This window comes from Bos grunniens, chromosome 17 (genome assembly GCF_055505025.1).
Source record: "Bos grunniens cultivar Pamir isolate PY7600 chromosome 17, Bosgru_T2T1.0, whole genome shotgun sequence".
Lineage (NCBI taxonomy): Eukaryota > Metazoa > Chordata > Mammalia > Artiodactyla > Bovidae > Bos > Bos grunniens.
The window spans coordinates 62504463-62521038 of record NC_141181.1 but is presented as its reverse complement, the minus strand read 5'-3'; the positions used below and the strand labels follow the sequence as shown (position 1 = coordinate 62521038).

Genomic DNA, 16576 nt, shown 5'->3' with positions numbered 1-16576 from the left:
AAGCTGAAACTCCAGCACTTTGGCCACCTCATGAGAAGAGTTGACTCATTGGAAAAGACTCTGATGCTGGGAGGGATTGGGGGCAGGAGGAGAAGGGGACGACAGAGGATGAGATGGCTAGATGGCATCACCGACTCGATGGACATGAGTTTGGGTGAACTCCAGGAGTTGGTGATGGACAGGGAGGCCTGGCGTGCGGCAATTCATGGGGTCGCAAAGAGTCAGACACGACTGAGCAACTGAACTGAACCGAAGAGAGTAGATGCTCATCACAAGGGGAGGAGCTATTCGAGGTGATGAACTTTAACTACACTGACTGTGGTAATCATTTTGCAACACATTATCATATAATATACCTTAAACTAACATAATGTAATGTATCTATTATATCCCAGTAAAAATAGAGAGGGGGGAAAAATTATATCCTTCATGCCTCATTTCATTTGTGTAGCAGAATCATGAAGTCTCTACTGAATTTGTTACAATATTGCTTCTGTTTTTATATTTTGGTTTCTTTGGTCCCATGCATGTGGAATCTTAGCTCCCTGCCTAGGAATCCAACCTGCATCCCCTACATTAGGTGAAGTCTTAATCACTGGACCACCAGGGAAGTCCCTGAATGAGTGTTTGAGGGCATCATCAATTTAAAGTGCTCTTCTTAATCCTTTCACATTCACATCAGTCTCTCTAGAAATCCTCCCAATTTTCTGAACATTTCTTTTGTTTTTAATCTATTTATGTATTTGACCCAGCCAGGTCTTAGTTGTGGCACGCAGGATCTTTGGTCTCGGTTATGGTATGTAGGATCTTCTAGTTGCAGCGTGTGGGATCTAGTTCCTTGACCAGGGATCAAACCCAGGTCCCCTGCATCGGGAACGTGGAGTCTTAGCCACTGGGCCACCAGGGAAGTCCCTATATAACATTTCTAATTTTTATCAGATCCACCTTGAACAATGACTATGTCTACAACTGGAACATTCAGCATCACTTCTGTTGACTTCAAGAAACCAAAAAAAGAAAAAGGAAAAAAGAATAAAATGAAAATCCTAAAAAAAAGTAAGAAAGAAACCTTGCATCTATAATATCTGTAACTTCCCATGTATTTGCACTGTATGATTTTTGAACAACCTACCTTCTTTATTTCTCTGCCCTGTACTTCCCTCATCTGTAAAACTGTAACAATCTTAACTATATTGTTCACAAGGTTTAAAACATGCAAAGATGGGCTTGATAAAGGACAGAAATGGTATGGACCTGACAGAAGCAGAAGATACTAAGAAGAGGTGGCAAGAATACACAGAAGAACTGTACAAAAAAGATCTTCACGACCAAGATAATCACAATGGTGTGATCACTCACCTAGAGCCAGACATCCTGGAATGTGAAGTCAAGTGGGCCTTAGAAAGCATCCCTACGAACAAAGCTAGTGGAGGTGATGGAATTCCAGTTGAGCTATTTCAAATCCTGAAAGATGACGCTGTGAAAGTGCTGCACTCAATATGCCAGCAAATTTGGAAAACTCAGCAGTGGCCACAGGACTGGAAAAGGTCAGTCTTCATTCCAAGCCCAAAAAAGGCAATGGCAACGAATGCTCAAACTACCACACAATTGCACTCATCTCACACGCTAGTAAAGTAATGCTCAAAATTCTCCAAGCCAGGCTTCAGCAATACTCGAACCGTGAACTTCCAGATGTTCAAGCTGGTTTTAGAAAAGGCAGAGGAACCAGAGATCAAATTGCCAACATCCACTGGATCATGGGAAAAGCAAGAGAGTTCCAGAAAAACATCTATTTCTGCTTTATTGACTATGCCAAAGCCTTTGACTGTGTGGATCACAACATACTGTGGAAAATTCTGAAAGAGATGGGAATACCAGACCACCTGACCTGCCTCTTGAGAAACCTATATGCAAGTCAGGAAGCAACAGTTAGAAGTGGACATGGAACAACAGACTGGTTCCAAATAGAAAAAGGAGTACGTCAAGGCTGTATATTGTCACCCTGCTTATTTAACTTATATGCAGAGTACATCATGAGAAATACTGGGCTGGAAGAAACACAAGCTGGAATCAAGATTGCCGGGAGAAATATCAATAACCTCAGATATGCAGATGACACCACCCTTATGGCAGAAAGTGAAGAGGAACTCAAAAGCCTCTTGATGAAAGTGAAAGTGGAGAGTGAAAAAGTTGGCTTAAAGCTCAACATTCAGAAAACGAAGATCATGGCATCTGGTCCCATCAGTTCATGGGAAATAGATGGGGAAACAGTGTCAGACTTTATTTTTTTAGGCTCCAAAATCACCGTAGATGGTGACTGCAGCCATGAAATTAAAAGACGCTTACTCCTTGGGAGGAAAGTTATGACCAACCTAGATAGCATATTGAAAAGCAGAGACATTACTTTGCCAACAAACATCCATCTAGTCAAGGCTATGGTTTTTCCTGTGGTCATGTATGGATGTGAGAGTTGGACTGTGAAGAAAGCTGAGCGCCAAAGAATTGATGCTTTTGAACTGTGGTGTTGGAGAAGACTCTTGAGAGTCCCTTGGACTGTAAGGAGATCCAAACAGTCCATCCTAAAGGAGATCAGTCCTGGGTGTTCTTTGGAAGGAATGATGCTAAAGCTGAAACTCCAGTACTTTGGCCACCTCATGCAAAGAGTTGACTCATTGGAAAAGACTCTGATGCTGGGAGGGATTGGGGACAGGAGGAGAAGGGGACGACAGAGGATGAGATGGCTGGATGGCATCACCGACTTGATGGACGTGAGTTTGAGTGAACTCTGGGAGTTGGTGATGGACAGGGAGGCCTGGCGTGCTACGATTCATGGGGTCGCAAAGAGTCAGACACGACTAAGCGACTGACCTGAATTCATATAAAGTACTTTCAAGTGCCTGATGATCAATAAGTGTCAAGTGTTATTATTATTATATGGTCAGATATCTTGCTCCAAAACCAAGAGATTAGGAAAACCATGTCATTATGAGCAAGAACAGATGCTACAAATAAGTGGGGAAGGGTATCTGGGTAGAGACCAAATTACTAAGTAATCAGTTCATTATGGTTTTTACATTAAGATGACTTTTACAGCTCTATGCAACCTTCTGAATCTGGGGCTTCTGATAGCAAGTACTCTGATGAAAAGAATTTCATCCCCACCTCCAGTAGAACACAGTATAACAAGCAGCAGCATATGGGTATATACAATATCCTACAAAAGTTCAGAAGGGGCACAAAATCTGTAATGAGGAAAGGGATGAAATCAAGACACACTTGTCAGAGGCACTCTTTGAGTTAAAGTTAGATGAAGGAGGTGATACAGTTATTTCAAAGAGAGGCAACGTGATGTTCAGTAACAGAAACAGCAACAACAAACAAGTAGATTTAGGGCTTTAAGTAGTTAAGAATCTGGAGATGCAGGCAGAAGCTAGATTAGAGAGCACTGTAAACCATCCTAAGAAGGCTGACCTTTATCCTCAAGAAAATAGGGCATCTCTGAAGGATTTTAAGCATGAGGAGGACATCAAAATTGAGTGCTTGGTGAAATGACCCACAAGAGCAGGGCTGTGTCTGCACACACCATTGTCTCCCCAGCCCTGTTTCTTCTGCAGTTTATTTTCATTAATAATAATGCAATAAGTAGCTAGTTATTTTTTCTCAAAAACTGCTAATAAGAGAAAATGTCAGAGCATGAGACCTAAAGAAAAGGCTGAACCATCAGCTGAATCATTCTTCTCTTGCTCAATGAGTCATGATGTCTCCTTTACCATGTAGTGTGTTTTTGTCTTAAATGGGTTAATCTGAACTATATTCCAAAAAAAAGTATATGCCCGTGTATATAATTTTAAATGAACAAAAATGGCTATTTCATTCCATGGATTCATACACCTATCTCTAAACTAGTTTCTCTGCATTTTAATTATTGTAACTTTGCAATAGGTTGTTTACTCACTATTCAGAAACATTTTAAAATAGAACAGATATCCGCTGATTTAAGATTATCCTGAATATACAGAGGATACTTGGGGGCCTGGGTTTTTCTAGAAGCACCCTGGAGAAAGGCAAGAAGAAAAACCTAAAAGCATAAATCAAAGTCTTGGATTATGTAATTAGTCTAAGGATTTATAATCAATAAAAACAAAGAGTAAAAATAAAGTTAAACTGAAATCACTGGTTTTTACCTGTTTCTCTCCATACATCAATAAGCACATGGACAGCAAGGAGACAGTAATAGTCTGAAAATTGCAATTCGGTTTTCAAACAGGATTTCCCTATAGGGGAAAAAAAAATTATATCTGTATTTTAAGATTTGTTCAATGATTATTGTCCCCAAAGAGTTATGTAAAGCAAGAAAACGACAGCAGGAAGAAGGGTAAAAGAAACTATTAAGAATAGAGTAAATACCAGAAGAAAATATGAGCCATGAATTAAAAGAGTCAAAAAAAGGTGAGACTACACTCAGCTGGAGCAAAAGGCTTTCAGAACAGAGGTGGTACTCCAAATAGTCCCAAAAGGACTATGCGAAAGGCTGTGAAAGGTTTCAAGTGAAGAAAAGAACAGACATCAAGAGCTATGTACAACTAGTGTAATATGCTCATTACTTCGCCTAGTTTTTAAGAATACAGTTAGAGAAATACTAGCATCATCCACTTAGATAATTTAATTTGTATTTTATCACACATATCTAAATAATTTGAACATCATCTACTTCTTTTTTTTGGGGGGAACCCCCCTCCTCCGCTCAGCGCTCTTGCATCGCTCCGCCGTCAAACGATCTTGCCTGTCTTCTTTTCCCTAATTGCCACCACTCCGGGTCCACCAATTGGAATCCACTCAGCTCAACGCCCCGTCCCTTTCCAGTGTTCCTGGATGACCCCTCGTTTTTATTCCAAGATTCCATCGGACCTCTAGCCCCGCACGGAGCAAGCCCATCTCGTCTCTGACCCATTCCCAGAACCCTCATTAGAGTCAGACATTTTTCGTGATTTCTTTCCCTCCAAGGTCACAAAAATTTCCCTACATCTTTCACGCTAGTGGCTGAGACTCTGGCGAGGAGGAAATGGAACTCTGGGACCCAAAAATACGGGTTCTGTTCCGCACAGATTAGTCGATTAATCTTAAGAGGCCAGAATTCTCTCTTGCCCTCTCTTTAGCTGAGACCCGGGACACATGGCAGAGGGAATAAGACCACTATGTGCCTTAGTCCTTCTAATCTTGTCCCTTATAGCTTGATTCTCAGGCCCCGGAGGGTATCTCGTGGTGTAAGGGGAAAAGGTGTAGGTCCATTCTAAAAAGGCTTTAGAAAATAAGCGGAAATCGACAGCCTGCAGAATTAACGAGAAGGGTGGTGAAGGACAACACAGGAAAAAGAAGCAGGTTCTATAAGACGAAGGCCCGAGCGCCAGAGGATTAAGCCAAAGGCTGAGGTCGAACTGAGACTCCATCATCTACTTCTAAACTAAATATATACCTCACAATTTACAACATTCTTTTTGTTCATTTACATAGTCTGTATATGAAGAATACTAAGGCCTCCAAGCAGAAAATGTGACAATTATCATAAACTCTGCAACTCATCCGAATCCCAGTGTGATGAAAAGCTGGCTCACCAGCACAGGAAGAATATGGCTATCTGGGGCCTATTAAAATTTTTTAAAACTCCAAGCTTAAGAAAGGTTTTGCATTTTATTACTTGGATAGTGTTGCCACTTGATAAAATATTTTTCCTGCCAAAAGCATTAAAACAGTGTGCTATGAGTAATTAGCCTCCAATTAAAAAAAAAAAGTATACAGACATTAAGAAAAAAAACCCTGACTTCTAAGTCTTAGCAGAGCAGGAACTACTGAACACTTTGAAAGGTTGCTCACCAAATTCCAGTCCATGCTGGTACCTTAACATCAGTTCTCTGACCACACTCAGCTTCTGGTTCTTATCCATCGTATGGTACAAGCCAAGTAACCTCGTCAGCTGCACCACACACAAATGTCGCTGCAGAGCTCTGATGTCGGCAGGCAGTGCCAGCTTATCCTCTGTTGGTGTTGACAAAGGAACCACTCCGAGTAACTGATTAATAAACTGTAAAGTTGAAAGAAAAAAAAAAGTACAGGTCTCAAGATGGAACTCATCTTTTAGTAGGTCACAATTAACAAATACTGAAATGGTCTAGAAAAAGACATCAAGGAGAAATACAAATTAAAGCTCCATTTTCTACCAAAATTGCCAACAAAACACTTCTAACAGTACACTTGCTGGTGAAACTCCACATGTGAAACATTCACTGCTGGTCAAGTGTTAATGCTAACACCATGCAGTATATGCATTAAAAGATGAAAAGAACTGTGAAAATGTTTCTTAAATCACAACACATTAACATAATATACAATGTAGCAATGAAAAAATTTATTGAGGAAGAAGGTAAAAAAAAAACAATTACCCTAAAACAAATACTATTATACTACAAATAAATTCTTAAAGGAAACATTATACACTGAAGGGAATGTCAATAGCCTTAAATTGTTTTTTTGATTAAAGCTTTGAGATAATTATAGATTTGCATGAAGTTGTAAGAAATAACACAGATCCTATGTACCCTTCACCCAGTTTTTCCAATGGTAACATCTTTTTTTTTTTTTGGCCATGCCGTGTGACATGCAACATTAGTTCCCCAACCAGGTATCAAACCTGTGGTCCCCTGCAGTGGAATCAGAGTCCTAACCACTGGACTAGGAAATTCTATCCCTCTGGTAACATCTTATATTAAAATGTTTTTAATTCCCTAAATATGGAATAAATTTTTAAAAACATGAGTTCCACAACCAGTTCAGTTGCAATACTGGCAAAAGTGAGTTAGAAGACTGAACTGGAGGGACCCCTACACTGCAGTCAGAGTGCCTGTTTACATGTCACACACGCTCGGGTGCTATACTTTGCAGCTGTCAGGATGTGAGAGCATGCTTGAGCGGCACAAATCTGGGGTTCTAAAAGCTGTTTATGGAAGAGAAATGCAGCCAAGGGGTCACTATATTTTGTGTCTTCCCTATATTTTAAGATCCAAAATTAATACATTATTTTAAAGGAAAAAAGTTCCAACTACACATTTATTAAACACAGGCTATTTTCACTCCCTTCCAAGATCCTATGAAGATGACAGTGAAGAACAAAAAAGGACGCACCCATAAGGATCAAGAACATGTGAAATGTGAAGAGATGACAGCCAGTAAAAAGCATTAACAAGATTTCAAAAGATAAAAGGCACAAGGGCAGGTGGTAGGTAATAACCAATGTATGGGGTCAAGAACGCTGGAATCCAGTAGTATGCAATGGGGAGGCCACCAATAAGCAGCAAGTCTCTTCTAGCTGCGGAGCCTTGGAAGACTCAGAAATTAAAGGCAGAAAGTATGTCTGAAAGCTAAAATGCTGTGGAACTTCAACAGGAGAATCTGCTAAATTCTAAAAAGTTAGACTCCTGCCAAGGTCACTGAGTGAATTCCTAAACCCAGTAGAAGTCAGGGTTTTCCTTCATCCCCAGGAGAAGCTGAACCAGAGACACTGTAGACTCAAGGGGAGACTGGAACGGATCTACTAACCTCACATTTCAGACAAACCCCTAAGAGGAGTTTTAAACGTTCATGGTTCTGTCAGACTGACTGGGGTGAAATGAACAAAAAACAAAAACATTAACTCCAAGAAAGAAAGTTGTATAAAAAAGCTATAATCTCCATATATAAAGTGGCTTTAGTCATAAAAATATAAACACTGAATAATGACTATACTATATTGAGGGGAAAATAAGTAAGAGAAGAGGTAGAATGTTAGAAATGAAATTATTGCTTTCCACAGTAGGATCCCATGGACAGAGAAGTGTGGTGGGCTACGATTCATGGCGTTGCAAAGAATCAGACATGACTTAGCAACTAAACACACACACACAACAGGATACCAAGAGATAAAGACTGTAACCATAAAAATAAAGAAGTATATGAGCGTAAAATTTAGAAATACAGCATTAAATAACAAAAGAAACAGTTAAGAGTTGAAAGTAATTTGTCTGCACAGAGCCAGAACCAGGGCTGGAGAAGGCAAAAAACTGCAATTGTTTTTCAAGATAAGCCTTGTAGTACCATTTGACTTCTTCAATTTTATACATGTAATTTTTAGACAGAAATAAAAGTTGAAATTCCTACTCATCATGCAGTTTCACATCTGTCTTAACTTTGCTTCAATTTCTCTACAACTGTGTGAATTTTAACTTTATTATGATCAGATAACCACATCTGTAACAAAAACTCTGTGGTATTAGTTTTCATGTTTTTTATTAAATGCCCACATAATTTTTATTGCCAGCTTTTCCATTCTTATAAGCCATTTTATATTTCTTGGAAACCATTTTATATATGTAGTTATGTTTATTATTAAGGCCTTCCAACAGGTTTTGTCATAAAACAATATGTTCATTCTCTGTTCTAGTCTTTACAGTTTTACTGCTATACAAAAAGTTTCTTTAAAAACTGGAACTATTTTATTGTTAACTTAAAACCCCAAGACAAAGTAAACCAAATATAAAAATGTCACCAGGGGTGAGACACTTTGGGATAACTGAACTGTATATGGTCCATTCTTAGGGACCAGTCCCATTTTAGAACGTGTCTCCTAATTCAGTGGGACAGCAGTTCTGTGTGATTACTTGGAGAGTCCACAATCCTCTGACAAACATACTGCTGAATGGCAGAATTTTTAGCTACTGAAGTCATCCTACATTTAAAAAGTTGTGGCAGCATAATTACCCCTCTCAATTTAAAAGTTTACATAGGACTACAAAACTCACTGCAATAGCCTTCAACCCTTCGTCTCACTGAACAATGACCAACTCAACACTGCTAGTATTTCGCTATTTCTAGAGGGTTCCTCGCAGTAGATTATTACTATATGGGGTCACAGAGGTGACCTAAGATTTTCAAACATGTCGATAAAGTAGAGCTTCTGGTTCTAAAACTGTGCTAGCAAACCTATATGAATCTCAGCTTAATGAGATGTAAGCACTCCTCTAATGCATTCCCATCATTTGATGCTTTAATTTACAAGATGGTAAGCACTATGAAGCATGGTCAATTGTTCCCTACCTTGGCACTCAGCACATAACATGGGTGACACTTACTGAACAAATCTCTCTCTCCCACATGGTTCTATTTTCTGCTTTAATCCCTCCAGTAGCATGAAACTCACACGCTGCCTTTTTAGAGAATTGTGACTATAAAAAAGATCTTTTTCTCACTGAGCCAAATTCTTAACTCCCTGCAATAACTTCTTGCTGGTCCCTGTTCTTATCCCTCTTCTACAGGAGAGCTTTTCAAATTAGGAGAAATAAAGTACTGTCAGCACCAGACCAAACATCTCTCTTCCAATCAACTGTTTCTCAAAGGTTTTCAAGTATAACCCAGAACCTTCTTTTCTGGATATGTTACAATTTATCTAGAAAACTTCTAAAGCTTAGTCTGAGCTTAACAGCACTCCAAGAATAACCTTTTCTCAACCAAAAGTGAATGGTGGCAGTCATTTCAGAATCCAACAGAGAATACCGGCTACTTACCAGTTTGGGAAAGCACTGCTCCATCTGCCCTAGATGTGTAACCTCAAGACTGCCAGAGCACTGAGTGCAGGTGGACTAAGGGTACGGTCATGAGACAAACGCTGTAGTCATCACCACTGCACTCCCACTGAGCTTCACTCATTCCACATGGGGGTGACAGAGGCTTTCTGGAAGAACAGACGGTGGGAGCCCTGTGACAGGAAGACTTCCAACCTCCACCAATTAAGAGCTTTTTATAAGTAAAGCTGACAAAAGGTCACAGACTTTCTTGATAGACACTAGTATTTCTTAATATAGTGCTATATCCTACCCTGGGCACACTGTTCTTCCAACTGGTAGAGTACTCCAACTGCCCATTACCCAAGGATACTCAGGGCTAAATGCTTAAAAATCTTTAATATGCAAGAAGGTATGAACTTCTCATTAATGGGTGAACTATCTGATCCAATACACGTTGCTGTGGATGAGGAGTCTAAAGGTTCGCCACTTCAGCATGTAATTGATTTGCATTGATTTAATCACATGAAAAAAATCCTGATAGTTGACAATTAACTACAATATGGTACCCAGGCTTAGATCCCTGAAGAGACAAAGGACACTAATGGAAAAGCTACAGAAATACAAATAAAAGTCTAAAGGCCAATTAACAGTTACCAGTTTCTTAGTTCTGACAAATGTACCACTGTTTTTAAGACGTTAACATTGGGGAAAGCTGGGTGAAGGGTAGAGTGTAACTTTCTTTACTATATTTACAACTTTTCCTATAAATGTAGTTATTCCAAAATGAAGGGTTTTTTCCCTTTAATTTTATTGAAGTATAGTTGCTACAATATTGTATTAGTCTCAGATATACAGAAAAGTGACTTAGCTATATTTTTTCCAGATTCTTTTACATTATAGGCTTTTATAAGATATTGAATATAGTTTCCTGTGCTTTTTATTTATCTATTTTATATATAGTAGTGTGTGTATCTGTTAATACTATACCCCTAATTTACCCCTTCCCCGCTTGTTCCCCTCTGGTAACCATAATTTTGCTTTCTACACCTGTGAGTCTGTTTCTGTTTTGTAAATAAGTTCCTTTGTATCATTTTTTAGATTGCACACATAAGTGATATATTTGTCTTTGACTTACTTCGTTTAGTATGATAATCTCTAGGTCCATCTATGCTGCACATGGCGACATTTCATTCTTTTTTATAGCTAATATCTCATTTCATGTGTGTGTATGTCTATGATGTATGTATGTAAGGGCTTCCCTGGTGGTGCAAGAGTAAAGAATCCACCTGCCAATGCAGGAGATGTGAGTTCAATCCCTGGGTTGGAAGATCCCCTGGAAAAGGAAATGGCAACCCACACCAGTACTCTTGCCTGGAAAATCCCATGGACAGAGAAGGCTGGTGGGCTACAGTCCATAAAGGTGAAAAAGAGTCGACATGACTTAGCAACTAAACAACAATATATGTATATATGTGTGTGCATATAGACATAGATCTACACATGCCATATCTTCTTTATACAGTTATATGCTGATGAATACTTAGGTTGCTTTCTTGTCTTTACTACTATAAACAGTGCTGCTATGAACACTGGGATGCATGTTATCTTTTCAAATTAGAGTTTTCATCTTTTCTGGCTATATGCCCAGGAGTAGGATTGCTGGATCACATGGTAGTTCTATTTTCACTTATTTGGGAACTTCCATACTGTTTTCCACAGTGGCTGCACAAATTTACACTCCCACCAACAGTATAGGAGGGTTCCTTTTCTCCATACCCTCTCTAGCATTTATTATTTGCAGACTTTTTTTTTGCAGACTTTTTGTTGAAAGCCATTCTGACTGGAATAAGGTGATAGTTCATTGTAGCTTTGATTTGCATTTCTCTAATAATTAGTGATGTTGTATATCTTTTCATGTGCCTGTAGGCCAACTGCATGTCTTCTTCAGAGAAATGTCTATTTGGGTCTTCAAGGTTTATTTTTTAAAAATCCCTAAGATTTGATGACTGTTTCAGCAAGAATAAATCGTGATTTGACAAAATCAGCAATTAACTGCTACAGTTTTGAAAAAATCAGAGACAAGACATTAAAAGCAAAGTCCACTGGACTTCATCAAACTTTAAAATTTTACTCTGGGAGTTTCCTGGTGGTCCACTGGCTAGGACTCAGTGCTTTCACTGCTGAGGTTTGACCCCCAGCCAGGGAGCTAAGATCCTGCAAGTCCCATGACATGAGCAAAAACACAACTTTGCTCTGCAAAGGATCCTGTTAAGAGGATGAAAAGACAAGCTGGGAGAAAATATTTGAAACCACATATGTGACAAAGGACTTATATCCAGAATATCTAAAGAATTCTTAAAACTCAACAGTAAAAATCCCTGGTGGCTCAGATGGTAAAGCATCTGCCTACAATTCAGGAGACCTGGGTTCGATCCCTGGGTCGGGAAGATCCCCTGGAGAAGGAAATGGCAACCCACTCCAGTACTCTTGTCTGGAAAATCCCATGGACGGAGGAACCTAGTAGACTGCAGTCCATGGGGTCACAAAGAGTTAGACACAACTGACCAACTTCAACAGTAAAAAAAAAAAAAAAAAAAAACAATTAGAAAATGAGCAAAAGATAATAACAGACATTTCACTGAGGAGAAAATACAGATGGCACATCAGCACATGAAAAAATGTTTAACAATATTAACCATTAGGAAAATGCACATTAAAACCATAATGAAATATCACTACATATTTATTAGAATGGCAAAAATTAAAAATTGTGATAATACCTAATGCTGATGAGGATGCAGAAAAACCAGATGACTCATACATAGCTAATAGGAATTTAAAAGACCTAGTCACTGTGGAAAAGTTAGGCCTTTTCTCTAAAAAGCTAAACATGCAGCTATCATAAGATCCCACAACTGAACTCCTGGGCATTTTCTCAGAGAAATGAAGACTTAGGTTCAAGTAAAAAACCTGCATGCAAATGTTCACAGCAGCTCTATTTGTAATAGCCTAAAACCTGAGACACCCAGATGTTCTTCAACAAGTTAAAGTAACTTGTGGTACATCCATATCAAGGAATATTATTCAGAATAATATTGCAGTACCAGCAATGAACATGGTACATGTAACAACACAGATGAACTCCAGGGAATTTTGCTGAGTAAAGAAAGTTATACATAATATGATTCCATTATATAACATTCTTAAAATGGTAAAATTGTGGAAAAAGAAAACATATTAACAGTTGCTAAGGGAGAGGGATGGGTAAAGGAGAAGATACAGGGAGGTGGCTGTGGGCAGAAAAGGGTAGGCAGCACATGGGGGGCACTCTGGTGTCAGAACTACTATGCATCTTGTCTACGTAGTGGCCACATGAATCCACATGCACTACACACACAAGCACACCACACATATACATACAAGTGAATGCACGTAAAACTGGTGAAATCTGAATAAGCAAAGTGGGTGAAAGACATACAAATCTCTTTGCATTATTTCTCTCTCTCTCTCTCTACACACACACCAGGAGAACTCAATTACCTACCAGGGGCTTATTCTCACTGAGGCCCAGCTTTACAAGAAATTATGCCTTAAATCTGATAGCACCTAGACTACTTGCTTGATAGAGCAATATCTTGATAATCTCACATTCACTACTTTCAGCCAGTTTAGAGAAGAAACATGAACTCTTAACCTAGTTACAATAAATACAGGTAACCAACAGACCCCTACTTACTTTTGTACACTGTGTAGCAGGCAAGAGGTCAACAAACACCTTGAGGTCTGTGAAACAACAAGGTTTATCCCCAAACTTTTTAAAATACTGGAACATTAATTCCTCTGGATCACCTAAGAGAGAGGAGGGTAAAATATCACTAAATAATTCATGGACTAAAGAAATTTCTAATTTAAGTGATAAGTCTGATTTGAGAAACATTTATTTAAATTAAATGAAAATTTGCTTCAATGAGAATGAAGATGACAATGAGGGCAGGAAGATAGCTTGCTAGTTTAAAAATAAATGAATACTTGAAAAAGAAGTTGAATCTTACCAGTTATTACACTGAGGAAATGTGAAGTTTTTCATTCAACTGAAGTTTAAATAGTTAAAACGTTTTCATTAAAGTTTAAATACTTGAGTCTATACGCAAGCATAAAACAAACATGCTTTTCTCCAGTTCTTGAACTACTTAATAAATATTAAATAAATGCTAACTGCATGAAAGATAATGTTTGTAAACAGGCACACCAACAGAAGAGAAAGTCAATGGGAAGAGCCGTGGGCCAATAACTCCAAAGTCAAAATGTAAAATTTAAACCTGGATATGCAGAAAGCTACCAGCTCATTTTATTTTTCCTCAAATTAAAAATAAAAACAATAAAAGTAGAATGCTCTCAAACTGAACTAGACTTAGGAAGCAGAGATTTTTAATAAGATCTCTGTAAGATTTCAGGCCTCAGTTCCTTCTGTTTCTAGGAACAGAGATCCCATAGCTTTAATCAGATTCTCACAGGTCTCTGTGATCCAAAAGAGACTAAGAATCACTCACTGGTAAGAAAAAGACAAAAACTTCTATGTGTGGAGATTAGGCAAATCCAATTTGTAAGATTCAGGTGGGTGAGAGGGAAGAGAAAGATAGGAGATGAATATAATAGCAAGTGTGAAAGCAGATCCAAATAGTTTTCTTTCCAGCTTTGGAAAGAAAGCAATTTTTTTTTTTGCCTGCACCATGCAGCTTGTGGGATCCTACTTCCTCAACTTGGGATTGAACCCAGGCCCCCTGCAGTGGAAGCACAGAGTCCTAACCACTGGACCACTGGAAATCCAAAAAAAACAATTCTTTGAAATATATTTTAACAATATTTTGCTGAAAGTCACGTGAAGAATTTTCATTTGCAATTCGGGAATAAACACAAACTAAAGTGACTAAGGTAGACCCAAAGAAAGAAGTCAACATGGAATTCAAAACTGGCTGTGAATAATCGACATACAGAATGACAGAGATAGCCAGTTAATTTTAGAATCAACTGCAGAAAACATTAATTACATGATTAGAAGGGACAGAGATGTTCTAGGATAGGTTTTAGGTATTGAGAAGTGCTCATCATCTGAGGACAACTGGTCCCTAAAAAACCCTCTTAATCAAGTTTTAATGAGAACCAAATTTCTATAATGATGAATGGGGTGGGGGGGAGGGGAAAGGTTCTTTGGAGCTTTATCTTAAAAAAAAAAAAAAAAAAGAAAAGAAACTGAAAATGTTTTTAAAGTTCACGATCCTAAACCTAACAAAATTTAGGGTATAATTAAAACTGAAGCTAATTCTAATTCTTAATATGAGCTGATTTTGGCTGGGAACAGTGCTTTTTCCCCATAAAACGGTGAACTAGTACAATATGACCACATTCACTCTTGTGCAGTAAGCTCAACAAGAACCATTTTAGAAAAACATCTAAGCACTTTCATCACATTTCCTGAAGGTCTCTCTTAATGCTCTACTATCCAAATCATTCTTTTCTCTCATCTTGTCATTATCCTTATAAATTTTCTCAACTGTTAACTGCTCTAAGTTGGCCAGAAGTTATTTTATCAATGGTTTTGTGAGTGCTTAGAGTAGATTTTCAAGAAATTCATTCATTCATTTCTTGAAATCCTCGAACTTTTACAGAACTGGCTATTTTACTTTGAAATCGATTTTGATATTATTGTTAGGTCAGCAAAAGAATGCCTGACAAAGACTCTGATGGCATAGAGAGAAATGTTAAAGTTAAGCCAAGTTGCACATGTGACTGAGGCCTAATTTTATTAGTGATCCATTCATCAGTAAGGTTAAGAAGACACTTGCTTCACAAAACACAACTTTATCACTGTAGGCCTCAGAGAACAGATACCGCCCTTGGCTACCGAGTGTGTCTTTATCCCTTCTCCATGGTTCCCAAATAGCATTACAGCTTCTTACCCAGTTTGTACTCATCATTAAAACCTTGACGTCGTAAACGTCTAATCAGCTCCAGTTTAGCTAGATGGGGTCCTCGGAGATGGCGAGAATTTTTAGATTCTTCTGTTATCCGATCTTCTATAAACCTCACAGCTTCTTCTGCAGAATAATGTACTTCTCCTTCTAAAGAGCTGGGTATAAACACATGAAAAAGGTATTTTGTGCCTCTATTCTTCTGTGCCAAAACTTACAAGTCAAGCCAAACTGATTTCAAGAAACAAATTAAAAATAAAAAAAAGTATCTGATAACAAAAAAACAATACAAATGAGAATAAAAGCTATGAGAGCTTATTCTGATGGTTAGTATGATACATGATTCCTCCCAGTTCTGGCATCTGATTATTACAGAGACTAACCACCTCTACTGCTTTCTTAAAAAAACATTATATATTTTTCATATATAAAATATTACCCAATTAAAAATATAAGTAAATTTTAGTGCTAAGAAAATGAGTCTGAGAAAAATTAGACACTTAGTTAATATTATAAAGTAAGCATCAGTTCATAATTGATTATCATGAGTCTTATTTCCTTATTCACTTTTTTAAAAGATCCTATTTATGAATACTGTCTGTAATAGTCCCCAAAACAGGAATCGGCAACAATACAAGTACGCATCAACAGGAGACAGATTGAATGAATTTTGTACATTTCTAAAACGGAGTTCTCCTAAGTCACTAAAAAGAATTAATCAAATCTGTGTTTACTATATATGGAAAGACGCCCAAGATACATTTTAAGGCGGGAGAATATCAAGTTGTAAATCATTACATCTAAAAGAATTTCATTTTTATGTTAAATAAGAATAGTTATGTTAGTATATACATAATATAAATAAATTTGGAAGACACCAAAGTCTTTTTCAAATAAATGTGGAAGATATCAAACTATTATCAAGAGTAATTTCTGTCAATCATACCTCAATAAAACTGGGGAAAAAAACATCCTGGGGTGACAGGGTCTAGGAACTAACATTTTTTTCACACCATA

At 37.9% G+C, this 16576-nt stretch overlaps 1 protein-coding gene across 6 annotated transcripts in view; it reads right to left on the bottom strand.

Moving 5' to 3' along the window:
• The window catches only part of NAA25 (N-alpha-acetyltransferase 25, NatB auxiliary subunit), a 63822-nt gene that overhangs the window by 24457 nt on the left and 22789 nt on the right, over positions 1-16576 (bottom strand). For all 6 annotated transcript variants that reach the window (XR_015144614.1, XR_015144615.1, XR_015144613.1 and 3 more), the window contains 4 exons: positions 15548-15717; positions 13327-13439; positions 5872-6079; positions 4185-4274 (listed from right to left, as the gene is read on the bottom strand). Coding sequence is in view for 3 of the 6 variants with exons in the window: in XM_086348175.1 (XP_086204301.1) it covers positions 4185-4274; positions 5872-6079; positions 13327-13439; positions 15548-15717 (581 nt within the window). In the remaining 3 variants the exon portion in view is untranslated. The remainder of the gene's footprint in view (positions 1-4184; positions 4275-5871; positions 6080-13326; positions 13440-15547; positions 15718-16576) is intronic.